General features: G+C 49.3%; 6 protein-coding genes across 7 annotated transcripts; 3 read left to right on the forward strand and 3 right to left on the reverse strand.

Annotated features, from left to right (window-relative positions):
- Positions 1-291: 291 nt before the first annotated feature.
- ONS95_008092 (uncharacterized protein) lies at positions 292-2489 on the reverse strand (the record flags this gene model as incomplete). The annotated part of the gene is made up of 6 exons (XM_058501629.1): positions 292-1090; positions 1147-1268; positions 1328-1375; positions 1478-1692; positions 1838-2236; positions 2330-2489. The coding sequence occupies 6 exons, from the start codon at positions 2487-2489 to the stop codon at positions 292-294; spliced, it is 1743 nt and encodes a 580-aa protein (XP_058362950.1).
- Positions 2490-4834: 2345 nt separating this feature from the next.
- Positions 4835-6052, forward strand: ONS95_008093 (uncharacterized protein; the record flags this gene model as incomplete). Its single annotated transcript, XM_058501630.1, has 1 exon — positions 4835-6052. The coding sequence occupies one exon, from the start codon at positions 4835-4837 to the stop codon at positions 6050-6052; it is 1218 nt and encodes a 405-aa protein (XP_058362951.1).
- A 582-nt stretch (positions 6053-6634) lies between these two features.
- Positions 6635-7673, forward strand: ONS95_008094 (uncharacterized protein; the record flags this gene model as incomplete). Its single annotated transcript, XM_058501631.1, has 2 exons — positions 6635-6718; positions 6788-7673. 2 exons carry the CDS (start codon positions 6635-6637, stop codon positions 7289-7291), a joined length of 588 nt encoding a protein of 195 aa, XP_058362952.1. The 3' UTR covers positions 7292-7673.
- Positions 7674-7895: 222 nt separating this feature from the next.
- ONS95_008095 (uncharacterized protein) lies at positions 7896-12063 on the forward strand (the record flags this gene model as incomplete). The annotated part of the gene is made up of 7 exons (XM_058501632.1): positions 7896-8013; positions 8072-8384; positions 8448-8868; positions 9004-10426; positions 10475-10723; positions 10817-11434; positions 11513-12063. The coding sequence occupies exons 2-7, from the start codon at positions 8200-8202 to the stop codon at positions 12061-12063; spliced, it is 3447 nt and encodes a 1148-aa protein (XP_058362953.1). The 5' UTR covers positions 7896-8013; positions 8072-8199.
- A 927-nt stretch (positions 12064-12990) lies between these two features.
- Positions 12991-14230, reverse strand: ONS95_008096 (uncharacterized protein; the record flags this gene model as incomplete). The annotated part of the gene is made up of 4 exons (XM_058501633.1): positions 12991-13372; positions 13464-13760; positions 13832-13902; positions 13952-14230. 4 exons carry the CDS (start codon positions 14228-14230, stop codon positions 12991-12993), a joined length of 1029 nt encoding a protein of 342 aa, XP_058362954.1.
- Positions 14231-15138: 908 nt separating this feature from the next.
- ONS95_008097 (uncharacterized protein) lies at positions 15139-17270 on the reverse strand. Of its 2 annotated transcripts, XM_058501634.1 has the most exons (4): positions 17081-17270; positions 16778-16934; positions 16203-16726; positions 15139-16148 (listed from the first exon to the last, which is right to left on the reverse strand). In XM_058501634.1, exons 1-4 carry the CDS (start codon positions 17168-17170, stop codon positions 15993-15995), a joined length of 927 nt encoding a protein of 308 aa, XP_058362955.1. In that variant the 5' UTR covers positions 17171-17270; the 3' UTR covers positions 15139-15992. The 2 variants fall into 2 exon arrangements, with proteins under 2 accessions (XP_058362955.1, XP_058362956.1); XM_058501635.1 differs by lacking the exon at positions 17081-17270 and having other exon boundaries at positions 15139-15973; positions 16050-16148; positions 16203-16936.
- Positions 17271-17296: the final 26 nt, after the last annotated feature.

The raw sequence follows: 17296 nt of genomic DNA on the forward strand, positions 1-17296 counted from the left end.
GGTTTTGTTGTTTCCATCTGCGATTAGCGAGACTCTACCTTGAAGACATAAAGGCCTGGGTTTAGGGATCGCTAGGATTGCAATTTAAGCACTGAGCGGCCTATGGATAACTAGTAAAGGCTCGTTTGAAAGTGCCTACAATTTGTCGACGGGGTTACGAGGTTAGCATTTCAGGAGAGTGCCTCCTCCCACCCGCTCCTTTAAGGTTCTCACGGTTAAGCGACTGTCTTCTTGATGTTGAATTCCAATGCTGCGCAGTTCTTGACATGCAGGGCACATTTATTTCTCTCCTCATGCATCCGGTGTCTGCTCCTCGGTTAATAGCTCGCCGTCAACATCCTCTACGCTGAGCCCAGCACTGGTGAATTCCACCCAGAATCCTTCTGTACTGGCCCCCTTATATCCTTCACACCACAACCACTCCCCTAAGCATTTCTCAGCATCATTCATATCCACGTCCGCGTCTCCCTCCCCGCCTCTCAACGCCATAGTCTTGCATATCCTCTTCGTCAAATCCGCAAAATATATTCTCTCATCTGTGGCAAGTCCGCCGATCCCACCCATTAAATACACCCACAGACACATTTCCGGGTACAGAGTCTGCAAATGGTCGCGTTCGCTGAGCGTAAGCGAGGATAACGCCCTCCGAATACGCTGAGCTAAAGTTCCTAGGAAAGATATCCCCAGCGGCATGTCGCGCATAAACATGTAGATGTGTAATGATGTTGCATTTGCGAAAAGGACGAGGATAGCCGTGTCTGGGCTGGAGCTGATCAACGTAGCTGACTGCAAGATAGCAACAGTCCGCCGCTCTAGCCGCTCAACCATATCGCTATATGCTAGGATCTCTGGTGGTTGTGAGAGTCGGGATGTCATTTCTTTCAGCTGCGTCACGTTACGGATGCCCCAGTAGACGGAGATCGCTTCGGAGCTGAGATTCGGGATGGAGGTGTGTGTAGTAAGTCTTGAGACGTATGCTTGTGCCAGGCTGGAGAAGGGAACCCATTCTGTGGGCGTCTCTTCATCAGGTGAAAGTGTGAGTGTGAATCGAGCTGGAGTCTCGAGGAGGATTGATGCGCAGCTATCGATCCTGCTGGTTTTTAGGACTGTATCAAAGTCGTAGTACAGAAATGACTGCCAGCCTACCATGTTGTGAGCTTTCTCGCGTGGCTCCCCTGCCGCATGGCATCGATACCACCACGTGTGCTAACCATAGCTTCGAGGACATCCATGTGCAGTTTCGCACTTGTTTCCGACCCGGTAAGTTGCTGAAACGAGTATTAAATTTGGTCATGTTGGCCAGTATGAAGGGGTGGTAATGACTTACTTCGAAGAGAGCAAGACAGGCGACAGCTGTGATAGTGGCATCAGTACACTTGTGTAAAGTTAGCACTGACTGAAAAGAGGTCTAGGAGTAACGGCATGAGTGTTGCAATGGTGCCACACATTGAAAATATCATAGGAAAAGATGACAGACTTCAGGTACTGGCTTTCTCAACCGGCGGTTGACGATTTGGATTGCTTTTGCCTTGTGGTATGTAGAGTCTGGACTTGGAAGGCCATGAAGTATATTGTGCCGCAGCGCAGAGTGCGACAGGGTGGCATGGAGCAGTGCCGCATCAGTCATAACGAAGGAGAGGTATTCTTTTCGTGGGTTGACCGGAGAGGCCGTCTCGCTGAATACAGCATCATCTACACTTCCAGTGTTGGTTAGTATATCGCCCAGTACGATAAAAAAAATGTAGTTAAGACCGGGTGTGGGAAATCAGCGGACGAAGTCACAGGGTATGTGAGGTGGATGTTGAGCAACATGTGATCGAGATGGGGAATATCTCACAGTAATGGATATAGAATTGAGCATGTCCAGTATCTGATACGGGTAGAGTTTGAAAAGGGTCGATTACAGCCGTGCGTGGGAACAGGCTGAGTTGATGTTGTTCGAAGACATGGGAGTGTTGGTGTCTCTCGTCGCTTTCCTCTTTAGCGTCCAAGCTGTCGTTTCGAGGCGCTATTAAAGCAGGTTGGCTTGGAGGCTTGGTTCTATTATCAGGCTTTCTTCTCGCATGAGAGCGAATCAAAGTCCGAGAAGTGCCTTTCGGTCTGGCTGTTCCTGTTTCCGAGACGAACGGGAGGCTCTTGTGAGAAGTGGTCAACTGCTGGCGCTGGATTCCGGTAGACGGCCTCACCTGTTTCCGGGCTACGTCTGGCTTTTTCTTGTACGTTGTTAATTTGATAGCTATATATGGAAATAAAAATTAGCCATGCATCTGCCCGCTCCAGATCCGCTTCTGATCCAGTCCCGTTGTGGATCGTGGGAGATATCACCTACCTGTCTCAGTGGTCCATTCTTCCACCTCATCAGTCCATTCGTACGTCTCACTTGACCTTGTCTCCTTGGTAAATCGCGCATGAGGCTGCTCCTGTCCCACGTACAAGGGCTTGGATGCATTCGCATCATACATGAGGGGTGATCGATAATCGGATGTCATTCCGAGGCTACCCTACCAAGCTATTAGATGTCATAAGTTAAATTTACCACAACCAAACACACTAATCTGAATTGACTCGAACCTAGAGACCCACGCCTTGCTGGGAGTCTGCTGTACGCCTACAAAAGAGGAGCTGCTCTGCTAAGACGCACAAGTGCCACGTGGAATTCAATTTTGGCTCAACAACATATTATTTTCAAAGAATCTTGGAAACGTGAAAAATGTAAGAATGCTGCAATTTCGGACTCGAAATAGACAGGGCTGAGTGCCCATTCCTTCCTAAAGTCCCTCGCAGAAGTTTCTTTTTCATAGGTTTGTTGGTAGACACCGAGTGCCACTGAACGATCGCTTCATGCTGATTTCAAACCCGTGTGAATCCCTCAGCTTTGCTCAGGTCGAGCGAGATTTCTAGACGTACATGGAATCAGTGGTGTCAGCGAGGAAAAACAGTTAATCCGCCAAGTCACACACCGGCACCGAACGGTGTTGGAGGTGGCGACCACATTCAAAGTGAGTACTGCACACGGGTTTTGATTGGCGGGCCAAATGCAGCGCGAGGAGTAATCAGGTCTTGATGGCCGAAAATGGCAAGTAACTGGAATTTCTCACATCGAGGGAGTCGTCTATCCGTATAGGAGAAGGCAGGTTTTTCGACCCACAGTGGAAGAGGCACTTTTCCTGAAATAATAACATTTGCAACCGGCAAATAATCCTTATTTTGATCAAACAATCGTTCGCTGATTGTCCATACACCGCTCATGACTTACAGTGCCCTTCTGGCGGTTCCCGAAAGCCAGCCTCTGCCCTCAAGGATGACTTCAACTCCTGAAGTTCACAGAGCCAAGTCGAACGGGCGAAAACAGTCAAGTCGAACGCCAACAGTTTCCTATGACGCTTACAGCGAATAGCCTCACGCCGAGAATCTAGATGCATGACGTTGCCTCTGACCATTACTGACCTCCGATCGACTCATTCGAGAATGTTTGATGTCGTGTTCCTGGCGCTCAGATGCGCGCCGTGACCTTGCGCCAGTCGATGAAACTGTCTGCCAATGGTTCTTCGTCAAACAATCGAAATCCAAGTCTTGACATGAAAAGACCGCCCACATTGGACTTCTAGCGTGACGTACAATTTGACCACAAACCCACGAGATAGAGCTGTTCAAGGGTCGAGCGATCTTCGATTAATTCTCTCAGCCGCCGACCTCTTCCCACCTGGATGTTCATAGGGCCATATATTCCGAGACTAGTGGTGGGAACGCTACGCATGAACTGCACGATTCGAGACTAGGTTCTCAATTAGTTCATCGATCCTATTGAAATGCCATCTGATGGCAGTTAAATCCTCGTCTGCCGCTTTGTTCTGATTCGTTGTCGCATCATTGTCGTTTCGCACCTAACTCGAAACATCAAACCGTGGTGTTGTTTTGTTTCACCCAATCGCTGCAAAGAATTTATGAAGCGAGAATTCACTATTCGCCTCTTGGTGAAGTATCATCTGTGTTCGTACCCATGCTGTGCGGTTTCAAGCTTTGGATATGTCCAATGTGCAGCAAGTCCCTACGAGATGCATAGGTTTGTTCCGTTGCCACTCCCAGTCCCAGGCTGGATATCCCTCGTTTCCGAAGCTATGGCATCTTCGAGACATGAAAGCATGATTTCTGATTGGATGCAAAAGGAAGGTTCTTCATTTGATGCGGATCTAAGCGTCCTTTAAGGATATGGATTTCCCGTAGCGCAGATCAGTGCATCGTATGCTGGGCTTTAATATCTGTTCACATCCTTTGAGATCTGACCTTTGTTGTCTTTTCGCTCTTCGATGTAATTTCCAATGTCATTTCGAGTACTTGTTGCAACAGCATTCCTGGCATGGCCTAGGTTTGCTCTCGCAGCCGACAAAGTGCAATGTTTCTATCCTGATGGATCGAAGGCTGACGCCGATATACCATGCTTCCGGAATGATAGCCTGAGTAGAGTGTGTTGTGCGCCAAATCAAGTGTGCTCGACGAATAACCTCTGCGTCAATAAGGACGCGTCCTCTCCGGTACAAACATTTCGAGGGTCATGTCTGGATCCCACCTTCGGTCCAAGTTGTCCTACTTTTTGCACAGGAAGTGTGTATGGTCCCAACTAAGGACACGGAAGCTATGCTCACACGTACATCTAGGCAGTAAGAATGCACAAGCGGCTGTAGTCTCCTGTGGTGATCCGAAAGCAGGAGCATTTTGCTGCGACGAAGGCAGAGGAGTAGAATGTTGCGCTACACCGTCAAAAGTCTTGACCCTGGGGGTTGGGACTACTTTCTCTGAAGGTGCCTCGGCTTCAAATATAATCTCGATGGGCCCAATGATGAATCCTCCGCCGGCAAAGTCACCACAGCCACTCATTTCCATGCAAAGTAATACCATAGTATCTCCATCTGTACCAACACCCTTGCCCGCCAGCCCTTCAGGACAGCAAGCAACGTTATCTCTCAATCCTGCTCAATCACCACCTACTCTTCCACCCATACCGTTTGCACCTCTTGAATCCGCGAAAGAAGTTGAGGTGCTAAAACCTACACCCTTGGCTACCTCCACTGCAGGTTCAAAAGCTTCAGTAGACGCAGCGATCATTGCTGGCGCCGAGACAAGAACTCCTGCCGTCTCGTCTTCACCTCCTCTGTCTGCCATAACGATTGCGAGTGCCGCAATAGGCGGCGTTATCATCGTTACACTTATCATTGTGGTTTCGGTCATTACCATGCGTTGGCGAGCAGCAAAGAAAAAACAGGAACGCGAAAACCAAGAAAATTCAGCCGGCAACGAAGATAATGGCAGCACACGCGGTTCAGTGAGCGATAAAGCTGACGATAGTGATACTGGCGGCTCTTCAGGGCTACAAGTCACGGAAGGCAGTAGCCAATCAAGCTCGGCAGGTCATGGATCACAGCCAACGAACAGAGGAATGGTTGAAGTTGGAGGACCAGCTGACTTCGTAGCTATGGCCAGGACCAGACAAGTTACATCGCCAACGCAATATGGCGAAACTGGACTTATTCCTATGCAGAGAGAGATCTCGACACCACAGCGGCCAATCCGAGAACGAGATGTGGAGAGAACGGCAGGGTTACCGATCATAAGTAATGCCACCGAGAATCCATTCAATCGACGGATATCGCTATCGCCATTCGACAGCCCATTCGATGACATTAGAGACAACGATGTGCTAGACTCACCCATGAAAGTCTATCGGAATCAACGAGGATCTGAATGGAGCGTAGCGACACTCACAACGAACCATGACGGTACCTTGCGAGCGAATGAGCGAGGTCGAGGGATGGATGCACTCGATCGGGAGGCAGAAATGATCAGAGGGAGGTTTCCGGGTGCAACAGGCCCGGATCTTGGGCGAATTTCGACTGATGATTCAAGGGTGAGAAAACCGCCGATGACTGAAACATACAATGGAATGAGAGTGCCCGTGGCTGGACTTGAGAGGAGGATTAGCCGAAATAGCTTGAGTACTGTGGACAGCGATACGTACCAGAAGTTGATGTACGATGTCCAGAGTCAGCCATTTTGAAAACTAGCCTGTATAAAAATGCCATGCTGTCGATCTTTAGGACAAGCTTCTTCCTGTACATTGCTTTTAGCTGGCAGCTTGGTACTTAGAATTTCATAGAGCGTTTAATGCACCATGTTTATGATAGCAGTACAAGTAGTCCTGCAAAGGTGCTTTGCAATGGGTTTATTGCACACGAAGCTGACCTGTACCTTCTAGGCATTTACGTACAGTGTCGATGAGCATATTGACCTGCTTCATAGCCTCGTCCAGATAAACTGTGAGAAGCGAATCATGATCTAAGGAACCAAGGGAGAAAAGGATTCGGCCAATCCCAAATATATATTCGTTCATCTGGCCGCGAGGTTCGGACAGCAATACGCGTATGCGACCCCTCCCCCTCCATTCGTACTCAGCCGCGTATGACGTCCCAGTGTTGGCATCCCGAACCAGCCGACAAGACGGCACAGCCTTGTCTGGAGTCAGCACTCTTAAACATATTTGCTTTAAAGTACCAAACTTCCATTTGGTTTCCTCACAATAATGAAAACCATTGAAGGTAGCTTCCTCAATCTTTCTAAGTGGCAGCCATAATTCGCAGAAATGTCATCTCCACCCCGCTCTCCCATACCGCAGATTCGCTCCCCTCTTCCTCCAGAAGCTCCAAAGGAAAGTGCTATTAGCAGAGTACGTTCCCCAATTCCCGATACTCAATTGCAAACGGCCAATAGTCAAGAAGACTGACTATTCATCCAGCTCCTCATCACCCCTATAACGTTCGTATCCTTCCTCCTCTCACTCGCTCTAATCGACTCGCAAAATCACCGCCTCCGCACAAAAACACACTCGCATTCTCCCTCACGAACTCAACCTACCACACTACTCGGCCACATCAGGGATTCTCTGCATGGATTAGTCTATAAAGAAGTCGATCAGGGTCCGTATGCGTATGTAAGGTCGCCGAATCTGATTGTCAATGCGCGAGAGGGGTTGAGGGAGAGGTCTGCCAGTGGGAGTAGGAGTCCGAGGAGGAGTGGAGAGAGGGAGAGGGAGAAGGCTGAGCCATGGCATTGGCATACTAAGCAGAGGAAGATGATGAGGGCGGAGGTTGAGGATGCCTTTAAGGTCAGGAAGTGGGTGGTTGTTTTCTTGGTGTTGGTGGCTGTATTTGGCGTTGGTTCGTTAGTGATGATGGGTTGGTGGCTGCTGGGTTTCTCGCGGAGTTGGGAGGGAGGGGATTACAAAAGGGGGGATCTTTAAGGAGAGCTGGCGCCGTGGAGAGGGTGTTGGATGATTGAACGATTCGGAAAAGGCTGACGGATTTGATATGGTTTTATTTTGGGACGATTGACATGATGTAAGAACTTTGTGAATGTTGGGGAGTCTTGGGGTTTGGTAAAGGGCTGGTCTGGCTCGGGATATATGGACGGGATCGAACCTAATTTCAGAGGCTCGTAGAGTTTATTTGGATCGGTATCCAAGCACCACCAAGTTGCAAACCTGGAAGGAATGAAATGTTGTTTGTCAAGGACCTCTATCGCCACTTAATGCTAAGATAATTAGTGCACTCATTGTAAACTCCATTTCATGTTTCGTGATCTTATCATAGAAATCAAACCTCTATAAATGTGAAAATCACTTCCTACCTAATTCACAATATTGAATGAAAAATTTGAAGACGAGATTTGACCGTATCAGCACGTCTCGGCACCTGCGGAATCAAAACGAGGGGCTGGGACCCAGGGATCATGAGTCGCTGCAGCTGCCCTATCGATCAGACAGGGTATCAGATTGGAAGCAAACAGGCAAACAATTTGTGCACATAATGGAGGCAAGTCCCCCTCAATTGATGTGAATAATACATATCAGAGGTATATATGACTACATAATTCACAATCGAGCTCACCTTTCCTCTGTTATCACTCACCTCCCATCACTGAACCCAAGCTCTGAACCCCTAACACCAGGGCGGACGCTAGCAGGTGTGGGGCCCTAAACCTTAAATGTCGCGTGAAAGTGGAAGTTAAAGTTCGGCAGCAGCTTTTCAACGTTCACGCGCCTTTTGCTCACAACTCTCGATGCTTTCTTCCAATCTCTGGACAAAACACGAGCTTCATTCTCGATCTCGAGAGCTTGCTTGCGCTTCTTTGAAAAGCCGACTTTAAATCATGGCTTCTCCAATGGGTCCCCCACAGCCAGCTGGCTACAGTCTGCGAGTCCAGCTTTTTGGACCGACGGCCTACGATGTGAGCGACAAGCCAATTCGCTGTTTCCGCGTCGTCGCGTCTCCCGAGAATACGGTTGAAGAGTTCTGTGTGGAAGCTTCAAGGATCCATCAGATCAACTATGGAACGTAAGTATTTTGTTGCACCCAAAGCTCGATGTCGCTCTCCGTACTGTGCTAAACGTATTACAGACCTCTCGCACTTAAGAAGGTTCAAGATGACCAGCAGTTCGACATCACCCAGAGCGAGATTTTGGGAAGTCTCTTCGCTACAGCTTCTACAATTCGATTTGTCCAAGCTTCTTCGATCCCTGGCAGGGAAGATTCTGTTGCGCCAAATTCCGCGCTCCGATTCGATCCATCTGTGAGCCGCAAACGCGAGAGAGAAGGAAGCGCAAGGGTGAACGGATCTACGTCAGCCAATACCTGGAAGTCGAATAAACGTCAGAGAGTGGCAGATCCGGACGAGCCATTGCCATCTCGAGAGAGTGAGGTGGGAGCCAGAGAGACTTCAAGGACGAATGGTCTTATCTCAGAGACAAATATCATACCAAACTCTCAAGAGAGCATCGTTCTGGGCAATCCAAACGGGCCGTTCCATAACTCGCGACATGTAAGAAAAGCGCGCTCCTCACTATCCGAGACGGTGAGGGAGATTGCCGAGACCCCCCCGCCGTCTCCACCCCCCCCTGCGTTGCTTCGTTCTCCTTTTGATGAGTACGGTTCAGCTGATAAGCAGATGAACCAGCACAATCTCGATGAAGACTTCAATATCCAGTCGCAGAGACACCAATCGAGTCCTCTGGGCGAAGCCTCGGCTCGAGCGCAATCACAAGGGTCGAATCCAAGAGCGAAGAGCGCCAGCTACCATATACAGCGAGCCACAGAACGTGGAACATCGGTGTCGACCGCAGCTACGAGCCCATTGTCAGTCGATCAACGTCTCATGCAGAATGGAGCTGCTCCGGTCAGCCAGCGTAGAAGGCCAGAATCTCGGTCTGCCGAACGGGAGCGGAATGGAAGGCCGAGTATGGCGCAAGATGAAACCAGTATATATGAGAACATTGCGTCAGATGATGAAGAGTTTGGTCTCGCGAGTATTGCGAAGGGAAGGAAGGCGTCCTTGAAGGCTAGGAACAGCACTTCTGGTCTACCAGGATTGGAATGGTCGAAAAACAAGTTCAACACCCCGCCCACCGGAAGCCGACGAAGTTCTGGTTCTAAAGAACAGCCCACTCCTGGCGAATTACCTCTCACACCAAACAGCAAGGAACGAGAAGCCAGGCAAAAGCAAAAGCAGGAAGCAGAAGAGGCAAGGAAGACCAGGCTTGCTGCTGCAGAAGCTCGTCAAGCTGAGGAAACCCTCAAAGCTGAGGCAAAGAGGGCTGAACTTGAGGAACAAGAGCGGATTCAAGTCGAGGACTTCAAGCATGGAGAAGCTGAACGTAAGGCAGCCATCGCTAGGTCTGCCCGACTCGAGAAAGAACGCGAAGAGAGGGAGAAGAGGGAAGCTGACGAGGAAAGACTTCGTGAGGAAGGTCGGATTGCCAAGGAGAAGGCTGAGGAAGAGAGGCGTGTCAAAGAGGATCGTCTGGCTCGAGAAAAAGCTGCTGCTGATGAGGCCGATAGATTGCGCAAGGAGGAAGAGCAGGCGGCGGTCGCGGCTCTGAAAGGGAAGAAGACATTAAACCCGGATGAGTCCCGACATACCAAATCTTCTTCTCCAATCCTTCCTAAGCCCAGAGGAGGAACACCTTCATCTTCTTCCAAGGTCCAGTCTTCAACTCCCTTCATCCCAGGGCAAAGAAAATCGGCTCTTAAGCGCACAGCTTCATCTCAGGCTATGAGGAGTTCGTCCCCAACAGGCTCGAAAGCGTCGACAGATGATTCCTCAACCGGAGTCGGCATTGAGAACCAGATGCCATTTCCAAAAGTGCACGGCCGACGCGTATCCTTCCGCGATGAACCCGAAGACAATGTTACTCCTATCAGACCCCCAAGCCGAATTCTACCACCGAAGTTTGGCACGCCAAACTCAAAGCTTAATGGCTCTACACCAAAGCCTTCGCCTAATATTCCAACGCCAAACAGCTCGACACCTAAGCCACCAGGCTTGGCGACCAGAGATGTCATTGCTCCCAGTTCGACACCAAGGTCTTCACAGGGCACGAGTAAGTCTCATAGGGAAGGCATAGCTTTGGTTACTAATTGAATCACAGTTCTGCCACCTCCGAGATCAAACACACCCATTCTTCCACCTGGCCGCTCGATTGGACGATCCAGCCTTGGTCGAAGTATCACGCCAGTCGGGCCGAAAGCTGCTCCAGCTACGAAAGAATCAACTCCCGATGTAGCGAAGAGGATCTCATCAGCTGAAAAAGACCCAAGTCCTGAAGTCACCAGAAGAACATCTTCTATTCCCGCTCCTCCAAGGCGCAAGAGCATCACTCCAGTTCCAGCAGCCAAAGGTATGCTTGATCCCTGTTGTTTTCTCTAAGATACCTATTTCATTTATGCAGATTCATACTCCCAATTGGATTTTGGAGCTAATATCATTATAGAGAAATCTAAGTCTGCAGAGCCGGAACCAAAGCAGCCTACTGAGGTTGAAATTTCTTCAGACGATTCCGAAGAAGACATACCTAGTAGGCCGACACCTAAAAAGCAGCCACTTGGCCTTAGGTCTCCAGAGAAACCTAAGACAGCTGAAACACTGGCCACCGAGGAAGGTTTATCAGATGATGAGGATGTCGAAACAGACAGGGCGGTGGACGAGGACGAAACTCAGAGCCACAACTCTTCTCTTCGCGATAGTCGCTCACCCGTGATCTTCAGTCAGCATCCGAAATCCACCGATACTATCAAAGCTCGCAACTCCCAGCCGCTTGAGTCAGATAGTGACTCTGCATCTGAAGCTAATGGTGACGACGACGAGGACCAGGATGAAGAAGATTCGGAGGTGGAGGACGAGCCCAGATCAACGCCAAGAAATAAGTTTGTAGATGATGAGGCTGAAGACGGAGAGTCAATTTCAGGCTCCGAAGATGATGAAGACGCCGAAGAAGTGGATGAGGATGCTGATGATGACGAAGCTGAAGTCGATGTGCCGAACTCAAGTCCACCAGTTTTGCCAGCGCACAAGCCTCAGGTCAGCCCTAAACCCGCGGGAATAAACTCAAGTAAGGAATCACTCTCCGATGAGGGGCACAATACTCAAGACGAGCTCGATCAGCAACTAACTTCTTCTCTCTATGAAGCTCACTCAACCATACCACCATCCAGTGCACTCGTCTACCCACCAACGTCTAGCGCTGCACCAAGGCCAGCGATGAAGGTCGGCGTGAGTTTGAGCAGCCTAAGCAAGAGCAAATCGATGCTTGCGACTTCTTCGTCGATCAAACCAGTTGTGGGCCGAAGTGGGCAGCGGACTTTGCAAACCATGTACGACGAGGAGAGTGAAGAAAGTGAGGAGGAAAGCGACGAGGATTCCTCTGATGTCTCCGAATTCGAAGCTCCAAAGCCAAGCCAGAAAGCAAAGTCGGCCACTCGTCGAGACTCTTCCTCAGACTCCGATTCAAGCGGGAATTCGGACTCTGATTCGGAAGGTGAAAAGGCACGGAAGAAGATCCGCGATGAACTGGCCCTTCAGATCGCGGGAGTGAAGGGAGATGAGAATCTGAACCTGTTGAGCCCTAGGTTGTACAAGACCAGTACACAGCAACAAGAGACGAGCAAGGAACGTAAAAAGAAGGCTGAGAAGAAGACTGATAAGTACGTGTCCGGGTATCGTTTCAACACTGGCTCTTGAGCTTGTCGAGATGTTGATTGCAGTTGGAGTACGATCTGTGTTTTAAGGGAAAGGTAAATAATTTACATCATACATAGAGAGAGCGGGTCTCGGACATAGGATGGCGGCGGTCAGGGAATGACTGAGTGGCAGCCGGTGGCATGCGACTGATTTAAACTGAGAGGGTTGCCGATTTGGGCTACACAACTGTGTGTGTTTAGGTTGCTCTAGTGGCACAGGATACCAGGAATGATAAGGATTCTCTCGGGGACTTGCCTTTGCATTGTCCAAGTCCAAATTTTACTTGCTTTTTCGTTGAACTTTGACGATGAGCCGCAGGTGCAGCACCTTGATCGACTGCTGGCGTACCAGTTGCCAAATTTGGCTCGGAGTACTGGAAATAATGTTATCTCTCTTTTCATAATCCGGACGTTCTCAGCGTCCACGTCCTCCTCATCTCCGAATGACCCTTGGCTAGATCATCCGCTTCATCTTGTGGATTGTATCGACTTCGACGTACCTTCTTGAGCTCTTCTATTTCAAATACATTGCTTGTCCTAACCATGGCTTCTGAAAGTGGCTGCACTACTCAGCCCCATAGGAATGAGAGACCGGTACAAACAATGCGTGCGCACCATATCATGCCACCTCAAGTTGAATTAAGCGAGGATGACAACAAAGCCACATCGTGGAAGAGGTCTCGTCTAAAATCCTGGAAAGGGGTCAAGGTATTATACCTAGGCGAAGCGAGAAAATCAATCCGGTTTCATTTATTCTGGAGAAGTCCCCGTTACGCTAAATATCCAACTAATTAAAGGCAGCCAGATCATGACACCATCCAAAACACTAATACCCACTTCCCATCCAATTCCATATTCCGTCCCAGATCCCATTATCCGCCCCTCAACCAACCAGTAAAATACAAATATAAAACAAACAAACAAAAACCTATCTTATCCAGTCATTAATGGGCGCTGCCTTAATATCTCTCTTAGCAGACGTCCCCTTGGGCAAAATCCCCGTACAATCAATCAAATTTGACTTTCCCCCAGGAACACCCAGCAAAGCCATCTTGGCCATGGCATTCGCATAAGCGCTATTCCACTTCCCTTGCGAGTTCACGAACCCGTTGAACTCTTTGCCAACGACGGGGTGCTGTGCGAGGTTGATGTCTCCCTGGAAGGAAGCGACGCCGGGAACGGGCTTGAGCGTGTTGGAGTAGTAGTGCACGTCCCAGATGCCGGGGGTGTCGTCTTGAGGTGTGCCGGGGACGATGTCGACTTGAGAGAAGGCTCTGGAGGCGGAGTGGGCGCCTAGGAGGGCGGCGAGTCTGTGAGGGGTGAGGTGTTAGTTATGTTAATCTCATTATTTCAACGCAATCTCATATCTGAGATCGTATATGAGCGTTCCGGAAAACTTACTCATTTGCCGTGAACCCCTTAGCTTGGAACAGCGCAAAAAGAGAATCCCCAGATCCGTGGCAATCTGGAAGTCTCTTGTCTGGGTTTGGAGTAGCAGAGTCCTTGCGGCCGACAAATGTTGGGACTTTGGGGCCGCCAGGGCAGGTCAATGTTGCCACTGACGCGGCAACTTGGAGGAGATCTGCTACGGAGATGGGAGTTGCGGTGCTGGTGTACTTTGCCTGCAAGGCGAGCATTTTGTTGCTGATATCTTGGAGGCCGTTGTTCTCGGGGCGGTTGAATGCTTCGCCGGCGACGCTGGGAGGGGGTTAGTTAGTATGTGGAAGCTATCTCTCGGAACATATTGGTATGGAGCTTGGACTTCTTACACAAGGGAGCCATCACAGCCACCCGTTGCCCCTTGAGCGGTGTCCCAGGTTCCGCAATCATGGAACGCAGCCTCAAGCTATATTAGATAGATGTTCGGCATTCGGGGAGAGGTGACATACCCGAATAGCTGCTCTTGCGTCATCGTTACATTGACTAGGTGTCGTAGTCTTGTTGATGAACATCCCTTGCATCTCAGCAACTATTGTTGACCAGACAGCTGGACAAGCAGCACGCGTCTCAATCTCTGCAGGAGACCGTGTGAAGATATTGCTATAGTCTGGGAGAGAGCGTCGAAGCTTTTCTGTACACTCAGCAAGAGTACTACGGACGTCTGCCAAGTTAAGGCCATGGACTGTTGACGCTGCGGCCGCAGTGATGAGGATGGGAGTAAGATGCATTTTAAGGAAGAAATGAAGACTTGAAATTTAGTTTGCTGTTGCATAGAAAGGAAATTGCAGGAAACGGTGGATGAGCAAGTATAGACATGAGAGAACTCTGATCATACTTATATGTTTTTGTTTCTCGACAGCATCTTCTTCAGACTGTCAATGAGTCGAGTTTCTTGCTCCAGAAAGTTTCAAACTTTCAAGCTGCTGCAAGAACAAAACATCCAGATCTCATCACCACTCGAGAATGGCATACCTTCATCCCAAAGAGCATGATCTCAGGCTCCAATCCTCTCACAGTCAACTCCACGGAGGCTCCCCAGATTTTTACTGGCGAAACCAGGGATGGTATCGCGAAACATTACCAAGCCTCCAGCAGGATACCTGTGAGGATTTCCTGACACTCAACTCCGCAGCACGTTCTAGACGATCACCTACGGATAGATTGAGTTTCTGGCGCCCGAGATCTGTCTATGGCTTGCATAAAAGTCCCGTAGCTTTGGGATTTGGACGTTCGAGGAGTGTACATATTCCTTGATTTTCTGGGGGGACAAGCTTTTGGAGGCGAAACTTGGCAGGTGCTTGACTGATGACACAATGAGGCTCTCTGATCCCCAAAATGCCATGCTTGAGTTTGTCCAATGAAGGACAGTGCATTCAGAATGGGCTCTAGTGGTACCACCTCAGCTGTTGATCGAGTGGCCTCGGTGCGTGCTCGGTATTGGATTGTCGGTGTGACCGGTCGGACGACGCTTCGTTGGCGGGGTGAAACATCCGGTAGTATTCGAAAACTATTTCGAAAACAAGGACGTCTTCGAGCCCAGCACACGGTTCGCACATGGGCCCTGGCGCCTGGCTCTGCAAGTCATCATTAGCGCTTCTCCTGTCGATCTGGAACTCCGGGTTACGGTGTTGGTTTATTTCCGCTGTCGTTCGAGGTCGGATGCTTTGTTGTTGAAGTGGCTGAGCGTTAAGCGAAGAACTGTCCAAAAATGGAAATCGTCCCTTGGCAGCCCCTTGGCACAACAAGCCTCGAACGGGCATGATTGTTCCTGATCCCATGTGTGTGACCTTTGCGTCTGCAAGGCTTTGTTGTACCAGATCTCTGCAAAGGCTATGTTCCAGATACTTTCAATACATAATGCACCATGCCTGCATGCATGCATATGTATGCATGTTGCTTCTCTGTTGGTATTTCCGCGAGGCATGTGCAGTACCACACTCGTTGTGTGTAAAATATACTTTTTGATTCTGTGGAGCCTCACTCTGCCTGCATGCATACGGCTCAAGCCTTTCTTGCGGCCAATTTAAGCTTGCAAGCCAAGTCGCCGACTCTTCTGTCCAGCATTGGAAGTTGATGCGATTGGAACAACTACGAATTTGACAGGCATCCTGTAATAATTCCAGATCCTAGAGTCCGGACGCCTTCTAGACCGCGTCGGATCCTCCCGTCAGCCTGGATCCTACAGTTCTCAGCTCTTCTGGCCTCCATCATTAAGCTCTGCCCAACTGTTCAGCTAAGCCTTAAGTTCGCAGGTAAGCCTTGACAGCCTCTCCCCAGACCACCCCACGCTTGTAAAAATGCATGGCAGGCGTACTTCCTTCCTTCAGACCATCGATCGCCTGTGCTAAATCCTCGCCAAGCCCTTCCTGCTTAATCTCGCTCAGCGGATAGAGGTAAGTCTTGAAGTTAAAGACAAGCGCTCTGGTTTTTGGGAGACGGTGCAGAAGCTGGCGCTCGCACCGCAGGAAAGTCTAAAAAATGTCCTTAGTATTAGTTTTGTTCCTGACCCATGGTACCGGGAGCGGTGGAAGAGAGCGAGGGACTCACCGTGTTTACGTCCACTTCCTCGTCAACAGTTTCCTTCTCGCCTTCGTAGAGATGGAGTCCACTCGCGGCGAATAATTTCTCATCGGTGTTGATGGACCACTAGCTAAATGTCAGTGGCAAAGTCTTTTGATATTTTGGATCCCGAAGGCTTGCATTGGCTCTTTTTACCACCTTGCCTACTTCCAGCCGCTCGAAGAATCTATCCATGCTCAACTCAAGTTTCTGCTTGTAGCCTGGAACAGGACCATGAATATCCCTTAGCTTCAAGCCTAATTTCTCTTTCGTATTGAAGCCTGCTGGAAAGCAAGTCACATATCCTTTCAGAGCATATCCGTCGCCATCATCCGATGGCAGTAAGATCAAGATGTCTTCGTCCAAGTTCTCGCCAAGAATTTCAAAGGTCTTGACAGGGTCTGATGAGGGCTGAAGTGGAAGATGTTGTGACGTGGTGTGATTCAGCAGTCCAAGCGACGTGACGCTGAACATTGTGGGGTACCGCGAAGGCAAATATGTATTGATAAGCCATGTGTAAAGCTCGTCGACCGCTGGTTTGACTTCGGGTGTCGCTTGAGTGGCAATGTCATGATGTTCTTGCATGATCTGTTTACGAAGCATTATCCTATCCAGGTAATTGCGGTCCATTTCTATGAGCTCCGAAATATGCGAAGTGTTGACAGCTGTTCTGCTGTTAGTCTGTTACTAATGTCGATACCTTGAGAAACTCATACCCATCGTTAGGTGGTATACCGGTTTAAAAGGGCGTATCTTCAATGGTGGTGTCGACCGCCAGTCGAAATCCGGCCGTGGTTGAATTTCGAACTCATTTGTTCCGACATTGATCTTATCCGATGCCGGCAATTTTTCACTCTGTAGCTGTTGACTCTTCTAGACTGTTGTCAACCGTTGTGCTACTCGTACAGAAGCGCGGAACCTTTCGATAGACATCTGCTTACAGCAGTACCATCCTGACTTTGTGATGTCTGCATCGGAACAACTTCATATTTAATTTAACAGAATGACTCTACACTCACCTTATCTTTAAAGAAACGTGGGTAAAAACTCCCCAGTACGTATATTACCAACGCCACCCCCGCAACAGCCAATAGAAATGAAGAATACATCGCAAGTGACTTGTCAAAGCAACACAGAAGAACGAATTATACAGAAGCCAGTCTAGTGTGTACAGTGAGTGAAGAAATTAAGAGTCTCAGATATGACAACGATAGTTGAGTCAACTAGAGATATGG

Source organism: Cadophora gregata (genome assembly GCF_030347475.1).
Source record: "Cadophora gregata isolate MNR1 chromosome Unknown scaffold_2, whole genome shotgun sequence".
Lineage (NCBI taxonomy): Eukaryota > Fungi > Ascomycota > Leotiomycetes > Helotiales > Ploettnerulaceae > Cadophora > Cadophora gregata.